The 22,568-nt window shown below is 57.8% G+C and overlaps 2 protein-coding genes across 9 annotated transcripts in view; one reads left to right on the plus strand and one right to left on the minus strand.

The window, feature by feature from the left end:
- The window catches only part of DAG1 (dystroglycan 1), a 500,879-nt gene that overhangs the window by 139,098 nt on the left and 339,213 nt on the right, over positions 1–22,568 (minus strand). The window lies entirely within an intron of this gene.
- Positions 1–22,568, plus strand: part of BSN (bassoon presynaptic cytomatrix protein) — a 113,578-nt gene that overhangs the window by 86,970 nt on the left and 4,040 nt on the right. The window contains exons 4-11 of the mRNA XM_021933911.2: positions 5,069–5,494; positions 5,958–12,620; positions 15,193–17,272; positions 17,586–18,409; positions 18,530–18,629; positions 19,174–19,305; positions 19,551–19,605; positions 19,986–20,075. Coding sequence (XP_021789603.2) covers positions 5,069–5,494; positions 5,958–12,620; positions 15,193–17,272; positions 17,586–18,409; positions 18,530–18,629; positions 19,174–19,305; positions 19,551–19,591 — 10,266 coding nt within the window. The 3' untranslated portion in view covers positions 19,592–19,605; positions 19,986–20,075. The remainder of the gene's footprint in view (positions 1–5,068; positions 5,495–5,957; positions 12,621–15,192; positions 17,273–17,585; positions 18,410–18,529; positions 18,630–19,173; positions 19,306–19,550; positions 19,606–19,985; positions 20,076–22,568) is intronic.

Consider the following 22,568-nt stretch of genomic DNA (forward strand, 5'->3'; position numbering starts at 1 on the left):
CCATCCTTATCCTGCCTTACCCACACAATGACCAAAACCTCTGTGTAGCTTCACCTGACTTGGGTCTAGCGAGGGGCTGGTGTTGATATGTTCCCCATTCCCTCAGCATTGCTTTTCTTTATTGAGGCCCCTAACCAGGCCGTGGGCTGTCTTGGATCTCACCTCAGTCACCAATGGCCACTTGGCATCCTGAGCAATTTTGTGCTTCCCTGTGACCTACTTTGTGTGTTCTTGGTTAGAGGTTTCTTATTTCTCAGCACTTGCCAGAGACACTTACCCTGCCTTGGGAGTGTGGTGGTAAGGCCAGCAGGTCCTTCTCCGGGTCCTAAGGGTGGGTCTGCCATGGCTGTCTCTCTCTGGACCTTGCCGGCTCAAGAATGACTGTGCTGTGTCTCTGTGCACAAAGAAGGGACAGACCAGTGGAGCCCCACTCATAGCTCCCCACAGCCCTGTTAGACCTCCTGGGACTCCACCTGAGGCCAGAGTCAACCATCTGGGCTAATGGGTTGGGAATTTTCCCCATAGGTTGGAAATTTTCCTGAACATTTCTGAGCTGTAAAAGTCTTTCTTTCTAGATTGGGAGTTCAGAGCACACAGTAGAGGAGGGAGTAAAATTGGATCCTTTTTCCTTTTGAACTTTCCTCTGAAAAAAATAACCATAGTGCTATTTAGTAAGCCATTTCATAAAATTAAGAGTTGTTGATTCCAATTTTTTTTTTACCTATTTATCTTTTGGAAGGATAATAGTACCCTCTGGCTTAATTTTTGATTGACTTTCAGTTCAAAATAGAGTTTGTGAAGAAATTAGTAGAATTGGAATTATGACAGTAACATTACCAGTCTCTTATTGTATCATCATTGCCAAAATTCCAGCTGTGCCCTCGAGAAGTCGGGCCTCCCTGGGCAAAGTCCCTTGCACTTGTGATATGTGGGGCTGGGCTTGCTCACTGGGGCAGGGGTTGCAGCAGGGGCATCAGGCCAGAGGCCCTGTTGCCTCCCATGTAGAATAGGGACCACAATACTCCCTCTTAGGTTTCTGTGAGAACCAGGTGAGATGCTGTACCTCAGATACTTATGCAAGGCCTGACACAGTCGGCCCTTAAGCCAGGATATTGGAACAGGAGTATCCTAAAAGAGGGTCTCTGTGTGAGAAAGGAAGCGTCCCCACGAGCCCCTATCTGGCTGTGGATGGACCCTGTGCCCAGTGTAAGCTCTTGGTATCATGAGGGATGCCCCACAGGGAATGAACACATTTGGTGCTGGGGAGTGTGGGGGGTACAGCCTAGCCACAAGGATACACACTGGGGACACCAGGGACGGTTTATTTTATGAGAGGAAGAGGCCGAGAAAGAAGGAGCTTAGGCATGTCCAATGACAGGGAGACTCAGGGTAGCAGAGTCAGGAGAGGAATAGCAGCACCAGTGATGGCCATCCCTGTGGTCCAGTGTCCTCCAAGATGACCCCTGGGCATCCTTTTCTCTAGAGTTCTCATTCACAGCCCCCTGGTCTGGCAGCAGGGCTGAGGGTGTTTAGGGCCAGGCAGCTGGCCATAGGGCATTGACTGGGATTGGTGTCACCATAACCATACTGGCATGCAGGCCAGCTCCACACATGAAGAGATTACGTGGACTGCAGGTTTATTTAGACGATAGCAGACAGTGCAGGATCTGTCCCGAGTCACAAGGCACAATAGCAAGTGGTCCCAGAAGGCAGCAGCTCTCACGTGCCTAGAGGGTACCCCACTAACTCAGTCATCTCATTTCCCCTCCTTTACCCTAAATAGTGATGCCCTGAACCACTGAGTGCCATGTGATGGCATACACACCTGCCTCTCCCACTGTTAGGTAATGATTGTCCTTAGGGAATTTGTACCTTTCTGCCCCAGAAAGGAACTGGACAGAGGGAGTGAGACAGAAGTAGTCATCAGAGCCACCCCATTATCCATCCCCTGCCCTTTTGTCAAAGAGGCCAGGTGAAGGGGTAAGCAGGCAGCACTTTCCCAAGGACTGGGGCTGGCATGGGCTGAGTGAGGCAGAGTACAAGAGGGCTGTGCAATCAATGGATGGCTGAATGAGAAATGAACACTGAAACTGGGGAATGGAAACGAGCAGAAGAATAAGGGAATGAACTATTGGGATGGAGGTAGGGGTATGTTGGGGTTGGAGAAAATGAGAATAGAATAAATAAAGAAATTGGAACCCCAGCAACTGTGTCCCCGCTCCCAGGCACAGAGATTCTACGTGGCCTGCCTTCCACCTGATTCTCATTCCCCAGAAGACTTGGGCCTGGGCCAGGTCTCCCCTGGCTCTACTACCAGCCCCAGTGCCCTGTACCCTTCTTCCCCACTCCCAGGGGGCTTGTGAAGGGCCTCCAGCAGCCAGGTCAATGTTTATTTTCAGCCCTTACTTTACACGCCTCTTCCTGCCTGCTCTCCCTTCCCCACTGCCTACTACAGCAGAGCCAGGAGCAAGAGGGCCTGCCAGGCAACCTGCAACCTGGCTGTCTCCGTGAATAAGTGTATGAAGGAGCAAAGCCCCAGGGAGCATGTGACCACGGGTAACATCTCTGCTGAGGGCTGGGCCTCTGGGCTCAGGCAAGCAGGCCTCTCCAGCATTTGGTCAGAGCACTTAGCGTTAGGTCTGCCTCCTCCATCCAGACCACCCTTCCAAGGTGACTTGTTTCATTTAGACTGTTGCTTCTGTGTGGGGTTTCCAGGCCAGAGATGGAGTTAGGGGTTTGCCAGGCCACCAAGGTAGGCCAGGGCAGATAACCAAACTTTAAGAGGCCTAACATGGGATGGGTGTGCACAGGGCTCCAAAGTGGAGTTAGGGCAGCATTGCCTTGGTCCAGCCCACTGGGCCTAGATCCTAAACCCATCATGCTGACCATAGGGCTGGGGAAGGGGCTGTTTGCTTATTTCCAGAGCTCTCTCTCTTGGTCTTTGCCTATAGCCCTGCCATCTCTCCGGGGTCATTTTGCCACCTCACAGTCCTTTCTGACATGGGGGAATTTCCATTGTGTACACAGGTGATGCTGGGGGCGTGTGAGCTAGGGTTCCTGGATCAGGCTGTGTGCTCTCCTATGTCTTGTTCTTCTGGGGCTTGGTCTCAACCTATCCAGAATTCTCCCCAGGCACCTCTGGGGGTACACCCTGCCAGGCCAAGTGAGCCCAGGTCCTGGCCAGTGGCCAGCACTTACTGCCTCGTGGGGTTTTTTGTGGAGACACATTGAGCATCAGATAAGGTTCAAGGGAGTCAAAAGTGGTGTTAGGGCTGGGCTGTGCAGAGAACAGAGTGAATATATGTATGTAGGGCATCTAAAGGGTTCCCCTCCACAGCTGGGCCACTGCCCCATTCCTCTGCCTGGGTCTTGTGCATAGGGTTGGGCCTTGGGGAAGAGCAGAAGCTCCAGTGGGAAAGAAGCAGTCTCGACCCTGAGTAACCAGCCTGCGGAGCAGGCCTGTCCCTCAGCACACACCAAGGCCCTACCACCTGCCCAGCCTGTCCTCTGCTGAAGCCTAGAGAAGAGAAGTGGAGTGTAGCTCTCTGTGGACAGCAAACCAGGGCAGAATCATTGACATGTTATCTGCCATGGTGGCCCTAGGATGCCAGGCTGAGGCAGGCACCCTAGGGGTACCAGACTTCCAAGGCTGCAAGAGGCAGCATGTGAGGTGAGGGTACTGAAGTTGTTAGCCTTCCTGGGGGTGGCAAGGGCCAAGGGTCACCTCCTTTTCCAGTTCTCTGGCTTTGTGACCTTGTGATTCTTACGGTCCATCTCAGTGACAGAGTTGCTGGTGGGAGCCTGTATGTCCAGGCACCTGGCATGAGTGAGCTCCCTGCAGGACGGAGGGAGTAATAAGGCTCTGTGCCTCAGAGTAAGAACAGGCACAGGTGTCTGTGGGACCCTGCTCTGGGCTCCCCTGTAACTCTCATTTCCCATCGCATGTGGGCCAGGGAAGGACTTCAAATCCTGCGAAGGAGGAACCCTGACTCTGGAGGAGGCTACTGGGAGACATGCCCCTGTCAGCCTCAGACCTGCTTCAGGAATCACCCATTTAGGCCACAGAGATGCCCAAACCCTACACCTGTACAAGGCAGCTGGGGCTGGGAGACTTGGACTTTGCTTCTTGTATTCTGGGAGCTTCACCATTAATACCTGTGTCATACTTGTAAATGACCTGTTTGGGGTTGTGGGCTCCAGAAAGGCTGCATGCCAGTGCCTGTCTGTCTGCTGAGTCATGGCTGTCTTCAGCTCCTAACCCTGGGCCTGAAACAGTAGAGGATCCTGAGAGTGGTGGACTGATGGTTGAGAATTTGATCCCAGTCCAGCTCTGGAAGGAGCAGGGCCCCTGACACAAGGACCACCACACATAGTCCCCATCAGAGGAACAGTCCAGTGCCCTGGGGGCAGGAAGAAGCCTCTACCTAAGGGTCTCTGCTGGCCTTAGACAAGGTGACTTGGGCTGGGGATTTGAGCAGGGAGGACTGCACAGCCCCTCTGTCCTCCACCAAGCAGGGCTACTCCCAGATAGCCTCCCCTGGCCCCAGGAGTCTGCACCCTGTCTAGCATAGCCCTTACCTGGGGAAGAGTGTGGAGAAGGATGGAGTCAGACCTGAGAGCTGGGAGGCAGGGGAAGCGTAGTGCCTCCAGGAAGTGCTCCATGCTTGGATGCCACTCCTGTTCTGCAAGAGTTCTCAACTGCCCGCTAGGAGCTGTTTGCTCCCTCAGATTGAGACCTCAGCTTCCACCTGTGCTTAGGGCTAGACCCTCCCATTCCCCACAGATCTTCCCCTTTTCTGGCTGGGTGAAAAGTTCTCTGTGGGTGAAGGAAAGTACTCTTCTTTGGGGTTGTTACTTACATTTTGACTTTGTGTATGTTCATCTTAAGGATAGGGGAGTTGGTTATTTGGGGGTAGTAAATCGATCTGTCTTTTTTTCCTTATGTCTTTGGTGTCATGCTTTGAAAGTTCTCTCCTCCCTAAGGTTACAGAAATAGTTATGGAAATATTATTTGAGGACTTCAGTGTCTTTTTAATTTTCATCAACCCCGTCTCCCATTTCCTTGCAGAAAACAGAGTGGCTGTGTCTGAACTGCCAAACCAAGCGGCTACTGGAGGGCAGCCTGGGAGAGCCGACCCCTGTGCTGCCACCCACCTCACAGCAGCCCCCTGTGGGGGCCCCTCGCCGTGCATCTGGAGCATCCCCTCTGAAGCAGAAAGGGTCACAGGGGCTGGGCCAGCCATCAGGCCCCCTGCCTGCCAAGGCCAGCCCCCAGGCCAAGCCCCTCAGGGCTTCTGAACCCAGCAAGACCCCAAGCAGTGCCCAGGAAAAGAAGACCGGAGTCCCCACTAAAGCTGAGCCCATGCCGAAGCCACCTCCAGAGACTACCCCAACCCCTGGGACTCCTAAAGTAAAGAGTGGGGTGAGGAGGGCTGAACCTGCCACCCCTGTCGTCAAGGCTGTTCCAGAAGCCCCCAAGGGTGGGGAGGCGGAGGTCAGTCCCATTCACTTCCCAGAGACCCTAGCTTTCAGATAGGACAGTCTATGGAAAGGCTTACCTCCCTGGGTGGCTGAGACTGTAGGCTCAGGACAGGTGCCTTGGGGCCACACAGGAGGGAAGGGACACAATAGGAGGAAAGTCTAGATGAGGTTCTGGCAAGCTTGGAGACTGTGAGTTTTACACTGGTGCTGTGTCCGGCACCTTGTTAGATGCTTTGCTGGGTTTTGATACCCTTTGATCTAGTAAAGTTTCTCTTTGAAGACCAAGGGCTGGTTTGGGCCTGCCATGGATCCTTCAGATTATTCAAGGCCAGAAGGAGATAGGGTGGGTGGCGGGCCCTAAACCCTTGGGAAATGGACAGACTCTTCCCCAGGGTCCTGGGATTGACAGGGAGGGTTGGGTTCCCACCACAGGCTTTGCCATGGGGAGTCAGTGTCTGCTTTTCACCCTGCTGCAGGACCTGGTGGGCAAGCCTTACTCTCAGGACATGTCTCGGAGCCCACAGAGCCTCAGTGACACAGGCTATTCCTCCGACGGCATCTCTAGCTCCCAGAGTGAGATCACAGGAGTCGTGCAGCAGGAGGTGGAACAGCTGGACAGTGCAGGGGTGACAGGGCCACATCCACCCAGCCCCTCCGAGATCCACAAGGTGGGGAGCAGCATGCGGCCTTTGCTGCAGGCCCAGGGCCTGGCTCCCAGTGGTGAGCGGAGCAAGCCACTCTCCAGCAGTACTGGCGAGGAGCAGAAGCAGCGGCCCCACTCTTTGTCCATCACGCCTGAGGCCTTTGACTCTGATGAGGAGCTGGAGGATATCCTGGAGGAAGACGAAGACTCTGTTGAGTGGAGGCGCCGGAGAGAGAAGCAGGACACTGCTGAGTCCTCAGACGACTTTGGCAGCCAACTGAGGCACGACTATGTGGAGGACAGCAGTGAGGGTGGCCTGTCACCTCTTCCACCCCAGCCCCCAGCCCGGGCAGCAGAACTGACTGATGAGGAGTTCATGCGACGGCAGATTCTGGAGATGAGCGCCGAGGAAGACAACCTGGAGGAGGATGACACTGCCACCTCCGGGCGTGGCCTGGCCAAACATGGCACCCAGAAGGGTGGCCCCAGACCCAGGCCTGAGCCTAGCCAAGAACCAGCAGCACTGCCCAAGAGGCGCCTGCCCCACAATGCCACCACAGGCTATGAGGAGCTGCTCCCTGAGGGAGGCCTAGCAGAAGCTACCGATGGCAGTGGGGCCCTGCAGGGTGGGCTCCGTCGCTTCAAGACCATTGAGCTCAACAGCACGGGCAGTTATAGTCATGAGCTGGACCTGGGCCAAGGCCCAGACCCCAGTCTGGACCGGGAGCCCGAGCTGGAGATGGAGAGCCTGACGGGCTCCCCTGAGGACCGTTCCCGTGGTGAGCACTCCTCTACACTGCCTGCCTCCACACCCAGCTACACCTCAGGCACCTCTCCCACCTCTCTGTCCTCCCTAGAGGAGGACAGTGACAGCAGCCCCAGCCGCAGGCAGCGTCTAGAAGAAGCGAAGCAGCAGCGCAAGGCCCGGCACCGCTCCCATGGGCCCCTGCTACCCACCATTGAGGACTCTTCGGAGGAGGAGGAGCTGCGGGAGGAAGAGGAGCTACTGCGTGAGCAAGAGAAGATGCGGGAGGTGGAGCAGCAGCGCATCCGCAGCACGGCCCGCAAGACCCGGCGGGACAAGGAAGAACTGCGGGCCCAGCGGAGGCGAGAGCGCTCCAAGACACCACCCAGTAACTTGTCACCCATTGAGGACGCCTCCCCCACGGAGGAGCTGAGGCAGGCGGCCGAGATGGAGGAGCTGCACCGCTCCTCCTGCTCCGAGTACTCACCCTCGCCCTCCCTTGACTCTGAGGCTGAGGCCTTGGATGGTGGCCCTAGCCGGCTTTACAAGTCAGGCAGTGAGTACAACCTGCCCACCTTCATGTCCCTCTACTCACCAACCGAGACACCCTCTGGCAGCTCCACCACTCCCAGTTCCGGACGGCCCCTCAAGAGCGCCGAGGAGGCTTATGAGGAGATGATGCGCAAAGCTGAGCTGCTTCAGAGGCAGCAAGGCCAGGCGGCAGGGGCCCGGGGACCCCATGGTGGCCCCTCTCAGCCCACAGGCCCCAGGGGCCTGGGCTCCTTCGAATATCAAGACACTGCAGACCGTGACTATGGCCGGGCTGCTCAGCCTGCCGCAGAGGGCACACCAGCCAGCCTGGGAGCAGCCGTGTATGAAGAAATCCTTCAGACATCACAGAGCATAGTCCGCATGCGGCAGGCCTCCTCACGAGACCTGGCTTTTGCTGAGGACAAAAAGAAGGAGAAGCAGTTTCTAAATGCTGAGAGTGCATACATGGACCCAATGAAGCAAAATGGCGGCCCCCTTACCCCTGGTACCAGTCCCACCCAGCTCACGGCCCCTGTGTCCTTCTCTACCCCCACCTCCTCAGACAGCAGCGGGGGCCGAGTTATTCCCGATGTCCGTGTCACTCAGCATTTTGCAAAGGAGACTCAGGACCCCCTCAAGCTGCACAGCTCTCCTGCCTCCCCCAGCTTAACCTCCAAGGAGGTAGGCATGCCCTTTTCCCAGGGCCCTGGGACCCCAGCCACCACAGCTGTGGCTCCTTGTCCAGCTGGGCTGCCACGAGGATATATGACTCCAGCCTCCCCAGCAGGCTCTGAGCGCAGTCCTTCACCATCTTCCACAGCCCACAGCTATGGACACAGCCCAACCACTGCAAACTATGGGTCCCAAACTGAGGATCTACCCCAGGCCCCCACTGGCCTTGCTGCAGCTGGACAGGCTGCTAGAGAGAAGCCCCTGAGTGCGAGTGATGGTGAGGGTGGCACTCCTCAGCCTTCCCGGGCATATTCCTACATTGCAAGCTCCAGCCCACCTCTCTCCCCATCTTCCCCCTCAGAGAGTCCCACATTCTCCCCTGGCAAGCTGGGCCCAAGGGCCACAGCAGAGTTCTCTACACAGACGCCAAGTCCAGCCCCTGCCTCAGACATGCCACGGAGCCCTGGTGCCCCCACTCCATCACCTATGGTAGCCCAGGGCACACAAACACCACATCGACCCAGCACGCCTCGCCTGGTGTGGCAGGAGTCCTCTCAGGAGGCTCCCTTTATGGTCATCACACTGGCATCAGACGCCTCCAGCCAGACCAGAATGGTACATGCCAGTGCCTCCACCTCCCCGCTCTGCTCACCTACTGAAATCCAGCCCACCACCCATGGCTACAGCCAGACAACACCTCCGAGTGTGTCTCAGCTGCCCCCAGAGCCACCCGGGCCACCTGGCTTTCCACGGGCACCCAGTGCTGGTGCGGACGGGCCCCTGGCACTATATGGCTGGGGTGCCCTCCCTGCTGAGAACATCTCCCTGTGCCGGATCTCCTCTGTCCCTGGGACATCTAGGGTTGAGCCAGGCCCCAGGCCCCCTGGCACTGCAGTGGTAGACCTCCGCACGGCTGTGAAGCCCACTCCCATCATCCTCACTGACCAGGGCATGGACCTCACCTCTCTTGCTGTGGAAGCGAGGAAGTATGGTCTTGCCTTGGATCCAATCCCAGGACGGCAGTCGACTGCCGTGCAGCCCTTGGTTATCAACCTCAATGCCCAGGAGCAGACCCATACCTTCCTTGCCACTGCCACCACAGTGAGCATCACCATGGCCTCGTCTGTGCTCATGGCTCAACAAAAGCAGCCTGTGGTCTATGGAGACCCCTACCAGAGCCGCCTTGATTTTGGCCAGGGTGGGGGTAGCCCTGTGTGCCTGGCCCAGGTCAAACAAGTAGAGCAGGCTGTCCAGACAGCCCCATACCGAAGTGGGCCCCGGGGGAGACCCAGGGAGGCCAAGTTTGCCAGATATAATCTGCCCAACCAAGTAGCACCTCTGGCCAGAAGGGACGTTTTGATCACTCAGATGGGCACCGCCCAGAGCATTGGCCTCAAGCCAGGCCCAGTGCCAGAGCTGGGTGCCGAGCCCCACCGGGCTACCCCTGCAGAGTTGCGGTCACATGCTCTGCCAGGTGCCAGGAAGCCACACACAGTGGTGGTACAGATGGGAGAGGGCACAGCAGGCACTGTGACCACACTGCTCCCAGAGGAGCCTGCGGGTGCCCTGGACCTTACCGGGATGAGGCCTGAGAGCCAGCTGGCATGTTGTGACATGGTCTACAAGCTCCCCTTTGGCAGCAGCTGCACTGGCACCTTCCACCCAGCCCCCAGTGTGCCTGAGAAGAGCATGGCAGATGCTGCCCCACCTGGCCAAAGCAGTGGCCCCTTCTATGGTCCCCGGGACCCTGAGCCTCCAGAGCCCCCCACCTACCAGGCACAGGGGGCTGTGGGGCCTGGGCCCCATGAGGAGCAGAGGCCCTACCCACAAGGCCTGCCTGGTAGGCTGTACTCCTCCATGTCTGACACCAATTTGGCTGAGGCTGGCCTCAACTACCATGCCCAGAGGATCGGGCAGCTCTTCCAGGGTCCTGGACGAGAGTCAGCTATGGATCTCAGCTCGCTGAAGCACTCCTACAGTCTGGGCTTTGCGGATGGACGCTACCTAGGGCAGGGCTTGCAGTATGGCTCAGTCACGGACCTGCGTCATCCTACAGACCTTTTGGCTCACCCGCTTCCCATGCGGCGCTATAGCTCAGTGTCAAACATCTATTCAGACCACAGGTACGGCCCACGGGGAGAGGCAGTTGGCTTCCAGGAGGCCAGCCTGGCCCAGTACAGTGCCACCACAGCCCGTGAAATCAGTCGCATGTGCGCTGCCCTCAACTCCATGGACCAGTATGGTGGGCGGCATGGCATTGGTGGTGGTGGCCCTGACCTTGTGCAGTACCAGCCTCAGCACGGGCCCGGGCTCAGTGCTCCGCAGAGTCTGGCTCCCCTCAGACCTGGACTCCTTGGTAACCCCACCTTTCCAGAGGGCCACCCAAGTCCTGGGAACTTTGCCCAGTATGGGCCTGCAGCAGGCCAGGGAACAGCAGTCAGACAGCTGCTGCCGTCCACAGCCACTGTACGTGCAGCTGATGGCATGATCTACTCGACTATCAATACCCCAATTGCTGCAACACTGCCCATCACCACCCAGCCTGCCTCAGTCCTGCGGCCCATGGTGCGTGGTGGCATGTACAGGCCTTATGCATCTGGTGGAATCACAGCCGTGCCACTCACCAGTCTGACACGTGTGCCCATGATTGCCCCCCGGGTACCTCTTGGACCCACAGGGCTGTACCGATATCCTGCACCAAGTAGATTTCCCATTGCTTCCAGTGTTCCACCTGCAGAAGGGCCTGTCTATCTGGGGAAACCTGCTGCTGCCAAGGCCTCCGGGACTGGGGGCCCTCCAAGGCCAGAGATACCAGTAGGGGCTGTACGAGAAGAGCCTCTTCCCACAACCACCCCTGCTGCCATCAAGGAGGCTGCAGGAGTCCCAGCTCCTGCCCCACTAGCTGGCCAGAAGCCACCAGTAGATGCTGCTCCTGGGGGTGGCAGTGGGGCCCTCAGCCGGTCAGGGCTCGAGAAAGAGGAAGCATCACAGGAGGAGAGGCAGCGGAAGCAACAGGAGCAGCTGCTCCAGCTAGAGCGGGAGCGGGTGGAGTTGGAGAAGCTGCGACAACTTCGGCTGCAAGAGGAGCTAGAGCGGGAACGTGTGGAGCTGCAGAGACACCGTGAGGAGGAGCAGCTGCTGGTGCAGCGGGAGTTGCAGGAACTGCAGACCATCAAGCACCATGTGCTGCAGCAGCAGCAAGAGGAACGCCAGGCTCAATTTGCACTGCAGCGGGAACAGCTAGCGCAGCAGCGTCTGCAGCTGGAGCAGATCCAGCAGCTGCAGCAGCAGCTGCAGCAGCAGCTAGAGGAGCAGAAGCAGCGGCAGAAGGCTCCCTTTCCTGCAGCCTGTGAGGCACCTGGCCGAGGACCTCCCCTAGCGGCTGCTGAGCTGGCCCAGAATGGCCAGTATTGGCCCCCTCTTACCCATGCAGCCTTCATTGCCATGGCAGGGCCTGAAGGACCTGGCCAACCTCGTGAGCCTGTGTTGCACCGGGGTCTCCCCAGCTCTGCCTCAGACATGTCACTGCAAACAGAGGAGCAGTGGGAGGCCAGCCGTGGTGGCATCAAGAAGCGGCACTCCATGCCACGTCTGCGGGATGCCTGTGAGCCAGAGTCTGTGGCTGAGCCCTGTATGGTCAGGAGGATTGCCGACAGCAGCGTGCAGACAGACGATGAGGATGGGGAGGGCCGCTACCTCTTGAGTCGGCGACGCCGGGCACGGCGGAGTGCTGACTGCAGCGTGCAGACGGACGACGAGGACAGTGCTGAGTGGGAGCAGCCAGTGCGCCGCCGCAGGTCTCGTCTTCCCCGCCACTCAGACTCAGGCTCTGACAGCAAGCACGATGCCACTGCCTCGTCATCCAGTGCTGCTGCCACTGTGAGGGCCATGAGCAGCGTGGGCATCCAGACCATCAGTGACTGCTCTGTGCAGACGGAGCCTGACCAGCTGCCCAGGGTCTCTCCAGCCATCCACATCACAGCTGCCACCGATCCCAAGGTGGAGATCGTCAGGTACATATCGGCGCCAGAGAAGACTGGGCGCGGGGAGAGCCTGGCCTGCCAGACGGAGCCAGATGGGCAGGCCCAGGGTGTAGCCGGGCCGCAGCTTGTAGGGCCAACTGCCATCAGCCCCTACCTGCCTGGCATCCAGATCGTCACCCCAGGGCCTCTGGGCAGATTTGAAAAAAAGAAGCCAGATCCCCTGGAGATTGGGTACCAGGCCCACCTGCCTCCGGAGTCTCTCTCACAGCTTGTGAGCCGCCAGCCTCCCAAGTCCCCTCAGGTCCTCTACTCACCAGTCTCACCCCTGTCCCCTCACCGGCTCCTGGACACCTCCTTTGCTTCCAGTGAGAGGCTGAACAAGGCTCATGTGAGTCCCCAGAAGCACTTCACGGCTGACAGCGCTTTCCGCCAGCAGACGCTGCCTCGCCCCATGAAGACCCTGCAGCGGTCCTTGTCTGACCCTAAGCCCCTCAGCCCCACCGCTGAAGACTCTGCCAAAGAGAGATTCTCCCTCTACCAGCACCAGGGGGGACTGGGTAGCCAGGTATGGGAACAGGGGCTGTTCCAGGGTGGGACAGGGGTCTCTGCCTAGCCTGAGGGGCCCCCACAGGGAGGGGCTTCTTCTGGGGTGGGAGTAGAGGCATCTTTGGCCCCAGAGGCCCAGGGGAAGGTGTCAATGAGCAGATGCTCCTTGGTGCACATCTGATAGAGCCTGCAGCCCGGCAGACAGCCTGGCAGATACAGACACACACATGGGCCCCCACAGCCTTCCAGCCATATACCCCACTAGAAGCTTCAGCCTCCTCCCAGCACTGTCCCTTCACCATCCATACCTGGTCCAGCCCCTGCTACCTCCCCACTTCAGGCTTCTTCAGCTCTCACTTCTAGTCTAGACCCCTTCCACTCCAAACTTCATCTATGGGCGTTTCCTAAGAAGATCAGTCACATGGACCTGGCAGGGGTGCTCTCATCCTCTCAGTCCTGGCCTGGTTTCCACTGCCACACAGGAAGCCCACCCCCCCATGGCCTAGCACCAGGGGCCCATCCCAGCGGGCTGCAGTGTTCTCTCTGCCCCAGGGTGTTCCCTGCCCCTACCTGGCCCTCGGTAAATCTGTTTACACACCTGTCTGCTCCCCTAGATAGGGGATTCAGAAGCATAAAATAACCCTCGGCTGTGGCTTTATTTGCCAGTGATGGATGGGGACTGTGAGAAGTGGCTTGGCTGTGGGCTGCAGCAGAAGTGAGAATAGGGGGTTGTGAGGGCCTAATGCCAACAACTGAGTGCCAGGCTGAGGAGGGTTGGCTTTTCCTAAAGACCCTGGAAGCCTCTGGAGGTTTTAGGCAGGTGAGATGGGACAAAGCAGATGTTTTGGAAAGTTTCCTGGGCAGAATGTGGGATGATGGGCTGAAGGAAGAGATCTGGCAGAGGAGTCAGGAACCAGAGGCATCGTGAGGTAGATTTGCCCATTTTCAGGGTGTGACGCAGAGAGGAGAAAAGTGGGGCCTTAGAATGGATTTGTGGAGGTGATGATCTTGGGTAGTGAATAGTCTTGGTATATGCAGGCCATATAGGGGTGTGGGTAGGATCAGGGACTCTAGGCTGGCAGGGAGGGCAGGTCAGACAGGCAGGGTGGTCCTGGCTGCAGGCACAGAGGTCCCATGGGCTGGCCATGTGAGACCAGGCCATGATAGGCACTCATGATGCGTGGCCAAAATAAGAAAAGAGACAACAGAGTGAGGGGTTCAAAAGGCTAAATTTATTCCATAAAAGGCCCACCCTGAAATTTTGGGGGCACACTCTAATTTTTATTATGACATATGGTGGACATAGTTGGGAGGTTTTTAGGTAGTTACTTGGCAAGGTAAAAAGTAAGAATCCGGCTGGGTGCGGTGGCTCACGCCTGTAATCCCAACACTTTGGGAGGCCGAGGCGGGTGGATTACCTGAGGTCAGGAGTTCAAGACTAGCCTGGCCAACATGGTGAAACGCCGTCTCTACTAAAAATACAAAAATGAGCCAGGCGTGGTGGCACACCCCTGTAATCCCAGCAACTTGGGAGGCTGAGACAAGAGAATTGCTAGAGCCTGAGAGGCAGAGGTTGCAGTGAGCCGAGATCGTGCCACTGCACTCCAGCCTGGCCGACAGAGTGAGACTCTGTCTCAAAAAAAAAAAAAGTAAGAATCCTGTATGAGTCACTTCCCAGTATATTTTGGAATTTGGGTGGTCCATGAAACCCAAGGGTATGGGGCATTCTGGGAAGGCTAGGAGCTAAAGAAAAAGGGAGAAGGCAGAGTGAACTGCCAGGCAATGTGGACCTTCAGGCAATGCAGAGTATCTAGGGTAGGCACTGTTAGGGAACCTTGACCAGGAAGCCATGCTGCTGGAGGTAGGGCTGGAGAGGACTTACAGGTGCGCTGGTGGCTCCAGAGAACAGCAGGTTGACCGAGGGACATGGAGGGAGCTGGGGACCAGGCCAAGAGCACAGCCCAAAGGGTTTGGCAGAGGGTGGTGCAGGGCACTAGAGGAAGAGAGTGGGCAGGCAGCTGAGAAGCCTGCCACTTTAGAGAGGACTAGAGCAGGATGCAGAATGACTTAGAGCCTGCCACGATTGGCATACAGTCCACATGTGTCCCTTCCCATGATCCTCTAGGGAGCCTGGCGGGCCCAGGACCCTCTCCACTCCATGCCTCCTGTTCATACTCCACTGATCTCAACCCCTGTCAGCTGCTAGGCCCCAGACCCAGAGCCACAGCTGTATTCTCACCTCAATGTGAAGCAGAGGGTGGCAGGCCCACTGAAGATGTGCAGGGGTTCTCAAAGCAATGTGCTGGGCCAGTACAGGACATTGGCATGAAGGGAACCTGCCCCTACCCTCCTGCTTCCCAGAGCTCTGGGGAAGAGAAAGGCTGTAAAATATCACAGATCTTCCCTCCATGGCAAAGAAAACAAGTCCTATGGTTGGGCAGGGTAGGCCTCCAGGCTGCCTGGTAAATCAGGGCACCAGCAGGATGGAACCCAGCTCCTTCCCCAGCCCAGGCCTGGGATCTGTCACCCCACACCCCGTCAAGTCACCACACCTTGGGTCTCAGTGCTGCCCACCCTTCCCTCTGTCTCAGGTGTCGGCGTTGCCACCCAACAGCCTGGTCCGCAAGGTGAAGCGGACACTGCCCAGCCCCCCTCCAGAGGAGGCTCACCTTCCCCTGGCTGGCCAGGCCTCCCCACAGCTGTATGCAGCCAGCCTGCTGCAGCGAGGGCTGACGGGGCCCACCGCTGTCCCTGCTACCAAGGCCAGCCTGCTCCGGGAGCTGGACCGGGACCTGCGGCTGGTGGAGCATGAGTCCACTAAGCTGCGCAAGAAGCAGGCGGAGCTGGATGAGGAGGAGAAGGAGATTGACGCCAAGCTCAAGTACCTGGAGCTGGGTATCACACAACGCAAAGAGTCTTTGGCCAAAGACCGGGGTGGCCGTGACTACCCACCCTTGCGTGGTCTTGGTGAACATCGCGACTACCTGTCGGACAGTGAACTCAACCAGCTGCGGCTCCAGGGCTGCACCACTCCCGCTGGCCAGTACGTGGATTTCCCTGCCACTGCCACTGCTCCTGCCGCCCCCTCTGGTCCCACTGCCTTCCAGCAGCCCCGCTTCCAGCCTCCGACCCCACAGTATTCTGCAGGCAGTGGTGGGCCAACTCAGAATGGATTCCCTGCCCACCAGGCCCCCACCTACCCTGGCCCCAACACGTACCCAGCTCCTGCCTTTCCTCCTGGCACCAGTTACCCAGCTGAGCCTGGCCTGCCAAACCAGCAGGCTTTCCGTCCCACAGGCCACTATGCAGGTCAAACACCCATGCCAACCACACAGAGCACCCTTTTTCCAGTCCCCGCTGATAGCCGTGCCCCACTGCAGAAGCCACACCAGACATCGCTAGCTGACTTGGAGCAGAAGGTGCCCACCAACTATGAGGTGATCGCCAGCCCCGTTGTGGCCATGTCTTCAGCCCCATCTGAAACCAGCTACAGTGGCTCAGCAGTGAGCAGCAGCTATGAGCAGGGCAAGGTCCCTGAGGTGCCCCGGGCTGGTGAACGTGGCAGTGCAAGCCAGAGCCCAGCCCCCACCTACCCCTCTGATTCACACTATACCAGTCTGGAGCAGAACGTTCCTCGAAACTACGTAATGATCGATGACATCAGTGAACTGACCAAGGACAGCACCTCTACTGCTCCTGATAGCCAGCGGCTGGAGCCCCTGGGGCCAGGCAGTAGTGGGCGTCCAGGGAAGGAGCTTGGAGAACCAGGTGTCCTTGAGGGGCCTACACTGCCCTGCTGCTATGCCAGAGGAGAAGAGGAATCTGAGGAGGACTCATACGACCCCCGCGGGAAGGGTGGCCACCTCCGGAGCATGGAGAGCAATGGTCGACCAGCCAGTAGCCACTACTATGGTGACGGTGACTACAGGCATGGGGCTCGAGCAGAGAAGTATGGTCCAGGGCCCATGGGGCCCAAGCATCCCTCCAAGAGCCTGGCTCCAGCTGCCATCTCCTCAAAGCGCAGCAAGCACCGGAAGCAGGGCATGGAACAAAAGATCTCCAAGTTCTCACCTATTGAAGAGGCCAAGGACGTGGAGTCAGACCTGGCGTCCTACCCCCCACCTGCAGTCAGCAGCAGCCTGGTCTCTCGGGGCAGGAAGTTCCAGGATGAAATCACTTATGGGCTCAAGAAGAACGTGTATGAGCAGCAGAGATATTATGGGATGTCCACCCGGGACACAGTGGAGGAGGACGACCGCATTTATGGTGGGAGCAGCCGGTCCCGGGCACCTTCTGCATACAGTGGGGAGAAGCTGTCCAGCCACGACTTCAGTGGCCGGGGCAAGGGGTATGAAAGGGAACGGGAGGCTGTGGAGCGACTTCAAAAAGCGGGCCCCAAGCCCTCATCCCTAAGTATGGCCCACAGCCGGGCACGACCCCCCATGCGGAGCCAGGCCTCTGAAGAGGAGAGCCCCGTCAGCCCCTTGGGGAGGCCCCGCCCTGCCGGAGGGCCCCTCCCTCCCAGCGGGGATACCTGCCCACAGTTCTGCTCCAGTCACTCCATGCCTGATGTCCAGGAGCATGTCAAGGACGGACCTCGGGCCCATGCATATAAGCGTGAGGAGGGCTACATCCTGGATGATTCCCACTGCGTGGTTTCCGACAGCGAAGGTAATGGCAGCCAGGGGTGATTTCTGCGGATACTCAGCACCTGGGGGGCCTGCCTGCCTGTGGGGCCCTGGGCCCTGAGATGTCCCAGCAGGGTCTGGTCTGGTGCCTCATCTGCTGGGCCCTGCTGCAGGCAGGCTGCCCTTGCCTGCTGCATCTGTGCCCTGGTCCCTGGTTGCGGGAGGGTGGGCTGGGGGCCTGTTGATCTGCTTGTGGCTGTGGCACCCACTCTCTTGGTTTCTTTGCATGGCTTCAGCTAGGCCTCCCCCTGCGGCCAGCCCGGGGGTTGATGGTATTCTGTTTTTGGTCTCTGAAGCTTATCACCTGGGCCAGGAGGAGACGGACTGGTTTGATAAGCCCCGGGATGCCCGCTCTGACCGGTTCAGGCACCACGGGGGCCATGCAGTTTCCTCCTCCTCCCAGAAGCGAGGCCCTGCCAGGCACAGCTACCATGACTACGATGAACCCCCTGAGGAGGGCCTGTGGCCTCATGATGAGGGTGGCCCAGGCCGCCATGCCTCAGCCAAGGAACACCGGCATCACGGTGACCACGGGCGGCACTCAGGCCGCCACACTGGTGAGGAGCCAGGACGGCGTGCTGCCAAACCACACGCTCGGGACCTGGGTCGCCATGAGGCCCGGCCCCACTCTCAGCCCAGCTCTGCTCCAGCTATGCCGAAGAAGGGTCAGCCTGGGTACCCCAGCTCTGCTGAGTACTCACAGCCATCCCGTGCTCCATCCGCATACCATCATGCCTCTGACAGCAAGAAGGGCTCCCGGCAAGCCCACTCCGGGCCCGCTGCACTGCAGTCAAAAGCAGAACCCCAGGCACAGCCACAGTTGCAAGGTCGGCAGGCAGCTCCAGGACCACAACAGTCACAGTCACCATCATCCAGGCAAATGCCCTCTGGGGCAGCATCGCGACAGCCACAGCCACAGCCACAGCAGCAGCAGCAGCAGCAGCAGCAGCAGCAGCAGCAAGGTCTTGGGCTGCAGCCCCCACAGCAGGCTCCGACGCAGGCTCGGCTGCAGCAACAGAGCCAGCCAACCGCCCGGGGCTCAGCCCCTGCTGCCAGCCAGCCTGCAGGGAAGCCTCAGCCAGGCCCCACCACAGCCACAGGCCCTCAACCAGCAGGACCGGTAAGCAGAGCTCCCATGTATGGGTTGTAACCAGGGCAGATGTTATGAATGAAGCTTGGACATCCCTTTGGTTCCAGGCTGGGCATGGGCAGAATCTTAGCTATAGGTTCTGTGTTGCAGCCACGGGCAGAACAGACAAATGGCTCTAAAGGGACAGCCAAAGCACCACAACAGGGGAGGGCTCCTCAGGCCCAGCCAACGCCAGGACCTGGACCTGCAGGTGAGCCTATCCTTTGGCACCCTCGGCTATGGCCCAGAGCACCCAGGCTGTTCTCTCTCTATACCACCTGTGCCCTGGGTGGTATATGCACCTCACACTGCATATCCTCAATAATCCCTGAGAAGGTACCCCACGGGCTGTAGACTGCCCCAGCAGAAAACAAGCCTGGGGTTAGAATAAGCCAATGAGGTCACCAGCACAGGGGCTTTAGGGCCCAAGCAGCTCTGGGCAAAGAAGCTGGAAGGCACTGGTGAGCATAGGGTGGGGACCATGGCTTCTTGCTCCCTCCTTCCTTCCCCTTTCCTCCTCTCCTCTGCCTTTTCTTCCCTTTCTTCTTCTTTGCCTTCCTCAACCTCCTTTTTTCTGCCTCCTCCCACCCCTTGTCTTCCTGTTCTTACCTTCTTCTCCTTATTCCCCTAGCCTCCTTCTCACCTTCCCACCTCATGGGGTACCTGTGTTTGGATTCCCTTGTGGCTACTTGCCCTCTCAGACTCTAAAGAGCCAGGCCATGCATAGCTCATTATGGTGATTTCTTTCCTCCTAGGTGTGAAGGCTGGAGCCAGGCCTGGAGGAACCCCAGGGGCTCCCGCCAGCCAGCCAGGTGCCGATGGGGAGAGCGTGTTCTCCAAGATCCTCCCTGGCGGGGCAGCAGAGCAAGCTGGCAAACTGACGGAAGGTATGCACTGCCTGTAACTGGGTCTGTGGTGGGTGGCTGCTGTGGTATAGGCTGGGTCTGTGAGATGATTCCAGACTCAGTCACCCAGGCAGAAGCCAGCCAGAGGGCCCACCTGCTGATGCCCAGTTGTTCTCCAGGCAGTCCCTGCCCCTTGGGCTGAGCTTGGCTTCACTGTGCCAAGTGGCCCTGACTGGGAGGGGTCTGGCCCAATTTCCTGATGGCTGTCTCCTCTTTCTATGTCACAGCTGTCTCTGCTTTTGGCAAAAAATTTTCCTCATTCTGGTGACCATGCCCAGCATGGTGAGTACAAGCAGCCTGTACCTTGCCTCTTCTGGGAAAGGCCCGAGGAACTGGGGGTGGGGGTGGGGCTCTAAGTCCCAAGGGGTCTTCTGGGAGGAGTCTGGTCTTCGGCTGGTTCAGTGCCCAGAGCTGCAACGTTCCCTTCTCTGAATGTGGGAGGAGAAGAAGGAGGGACGCTGTGCACAGAGCCCCTACCATGGGGCCAACACAGCAGGAGTCCCCAGCAAAGGAGGGGCCAAAGCCAGGGCCAATGCCCCCTTGTCTTTCAAACCATCTGCTATCCCCTGCAGGGCTGTCACAGCACGGGGCTGGCACTGGGTTGTAGGTAGGCCTCCAGGGATGCAGCTCTTCTCCAGCCCTCCTCTGTAAATGCTCCACAGGCTCTTGAAGAAATGAAGAGAGGTATCATTGCTGTGGAAAAATCTCTGGAGTCAGAGGTCTGGGCGCAGCTCTGGACTCTGCGTATAACAGTGAGTATCAGGATCAGGGTGAAATGGGCCAGAGGAGGGGTGAAGGGCCAAGGCCTAGCTGATGACAGCTAGCCAGTTCTGACAAGTGTGAACTGGGAAGAGCCTGGTGGGTTTCCTTCAGCTGTGATGGGCCAGCAGCCCTCCACCCCGCAGAGGCAGGGGCCACAGAGCTGCCTGAGATGTTGCCGGATAAGTCAGGTGGCACCCTTGGAGAAGAGCCCAGCACGGCCAACTGCACCCCACAACTTGAAGTCTATGTGCTGAGCACTGAGTTCAAAGTCATCCTGAAGGACATGGTGGTCTGTGGCACCTGTAGGGGAACATGCTTCTTCCCTGATGTCTGCTGCTGGTGCCTTTGCTCCAGCCACTTGGAAGAGATTAGAGTCCCCAAACCCTGCAGAGCTGCATCTGCAGCTCTGAGAATGAAGTCAAAACACTCCTGGCTTCACAGGCTGAGCTTGTGGCCCACAGGATAGAAGAGTGGAAGGAGTAGAGAGGCAGACAGGAAGGGACATAGAGGAAAGGAAGTCTCAGCCCCAGACTAAGTCAGCTCAGGGAGAGGGCAGAAGGGCCTCAGGATGGGAGCCCTGGCCCTGTCTGGGCTGCAGTGGCCAAGGCAGGATGGGACACCACTTCCTGGAGCCCGCCCTGGCCCTGGCCTTGACCCTGCCTCTGTGGGAGGAGGAGGAAGTGCATCATCCTGGGTGGGAGGAGAATTGCCTGGCTGTTGGTACAGCTCTGTGCACAGCCAGGACCACTGACCACCATCCCATAGCCCTCGGGCCCTCCTCTTCTCCCTCCTTGCCCCTTCAGGATGCTTCTCACAGTGCACAGGCATATATGTGTTATCCATGGCGAGGCCTGGCCGTCAATGAGCAGGTCACTTCAAGGGAGCCCTGGGGCCAGCAGATGCTGGGCCCAAACCAGCACTGGTTGTGGGAGGGAAGGAGCTAGGTGTGATACCTCACAGGCTACCTCTCTCTGGAAAAGCAGTGGGGCTCTGGAAAGGCCCAGGCTTCCATCCATTTATTCAACAAATGTTTGTCAGGCCGGGCGCGGTGGCTCAAGCCTGTAATCCCAGCACTTTGGGAGGCCGAGACGGGCGGATCACGAGGTCAGGAGATCGAGACCATCCTGGCTAACACGGTGAAACCCCGTCTCTACTAAAAATACAAAAAACTAGCCGGGCGAGGTGGCGGGCGCCTGTAGTCCCAGCTTCTCCGGAGGCTGAGGCAGGAGAATGGCGTAAACCCGGGAGGCGGAGCTTGCAGTGAGCTGAGATCCGGCCACTGCACTCCAGCCCGGGCTACAGAGCAAGACTCCGTCTCAAAAAAAAAAAAACAAAAAAAAAACACAAATGTTTGTCAAGCCCCAGGTATGTGCCAGGCACTCTTCCAGGCTCTGGGGATATGGCAGAGAACAAAACCAACTCCCTGCCCTCTGAAGCTGACAATCCATTAAAGAAGATAGAGAATAAATAAGTTTAAAAATAAAATTCAATTAAAAAGGTACTTTCTGAAAGGGATAAGTGTTATAAAGCCAGCAAAGCAGAGCTATGGAAGCAGTGGGGTCTGCTCTAGTCAAAGTGCAGATATGTGAAGATATGTGAGGGAAGCTTGAGGGAGGAGGACGGCTGCTGTGGGATGAAAAAAGGGGAGGGAACAGCACTGATGGATGATCGGATGCTGGGATGGGACGGGGGGGGGGCACCAGGGACAGGGAAAAGGCCAGCACAGCCAGGGCCACAGTGCAGTGGAGAGGTGCAAGGGGGTGGCAGCCAGCTGGGATGGGTTGTACAGGCCAAGTAAGGAGCCTGGAATTTATTCTAATTACAGTAGCCATAATGCAGTCCTCAGCGTTCTTCCTGCCTTCACCCTCCCACAGCGGGCTTCCTGCAGCTTTCCACTTAGCCGATGTTTCCTTGGAGTTGCCCTGGAACAGATGTGAAATCACAAGTGGTGCTAAGAGGAGGGGAAGGAGGGACAGCCCATGGCCTGGATTCATGGCAGTACCTACCTTGGGTTTGGGGCCAGGGTATGGTTCCTGAACAGGGAAAGGAAGCACAGACACAGCTTTTTTCTGCGTCCTGCCACATGGTGTGGGTGGGCCACTGAGACCACTCACCTTATAGTTAAAGAAATCTCCCTCGAATTCTAGCATTCGGCTAATGATTGGGTCAAGTGGACAGTGCTGCCGTGAGTATCCCTCTCCTGAAGTTCTTTATGACAATTTCAGAGATGGGCTTGGAGAGGTTTGCCATTTCAAACCAAATCCCATCTCCATCACTCTTAAGCCAAAAAAAAAAAAAAGGAACTTTTGTTACATTAAAAGAAGTGTCCCTTCCTGGCTGACCTGATTCTTCTTTCTTGCTGTCCTCTCTGTGACCTCCAACCTGCCCAAGCACCCATTTCCCCAAGCCTAAGTGGCATGGCACCTCATGGGTGAGGAGGTGGCCACTGGCACAGGCAGATGGCTGAGAGAAATGTGAGGGTG

This window comes from Papio anubis, chromosome 2 (genome assembly GCF_008728515.1).
Source record: "Papio anubis isolate 15944 chromosome 2, Panubis1.0, whole genome shotgun sequence".
Taxonomy (NCBI): Eukaryota; Metazoa; Chordata; class Mammalia; order Primates; family Cercopithecidae; genus Papio; species Papio anubis.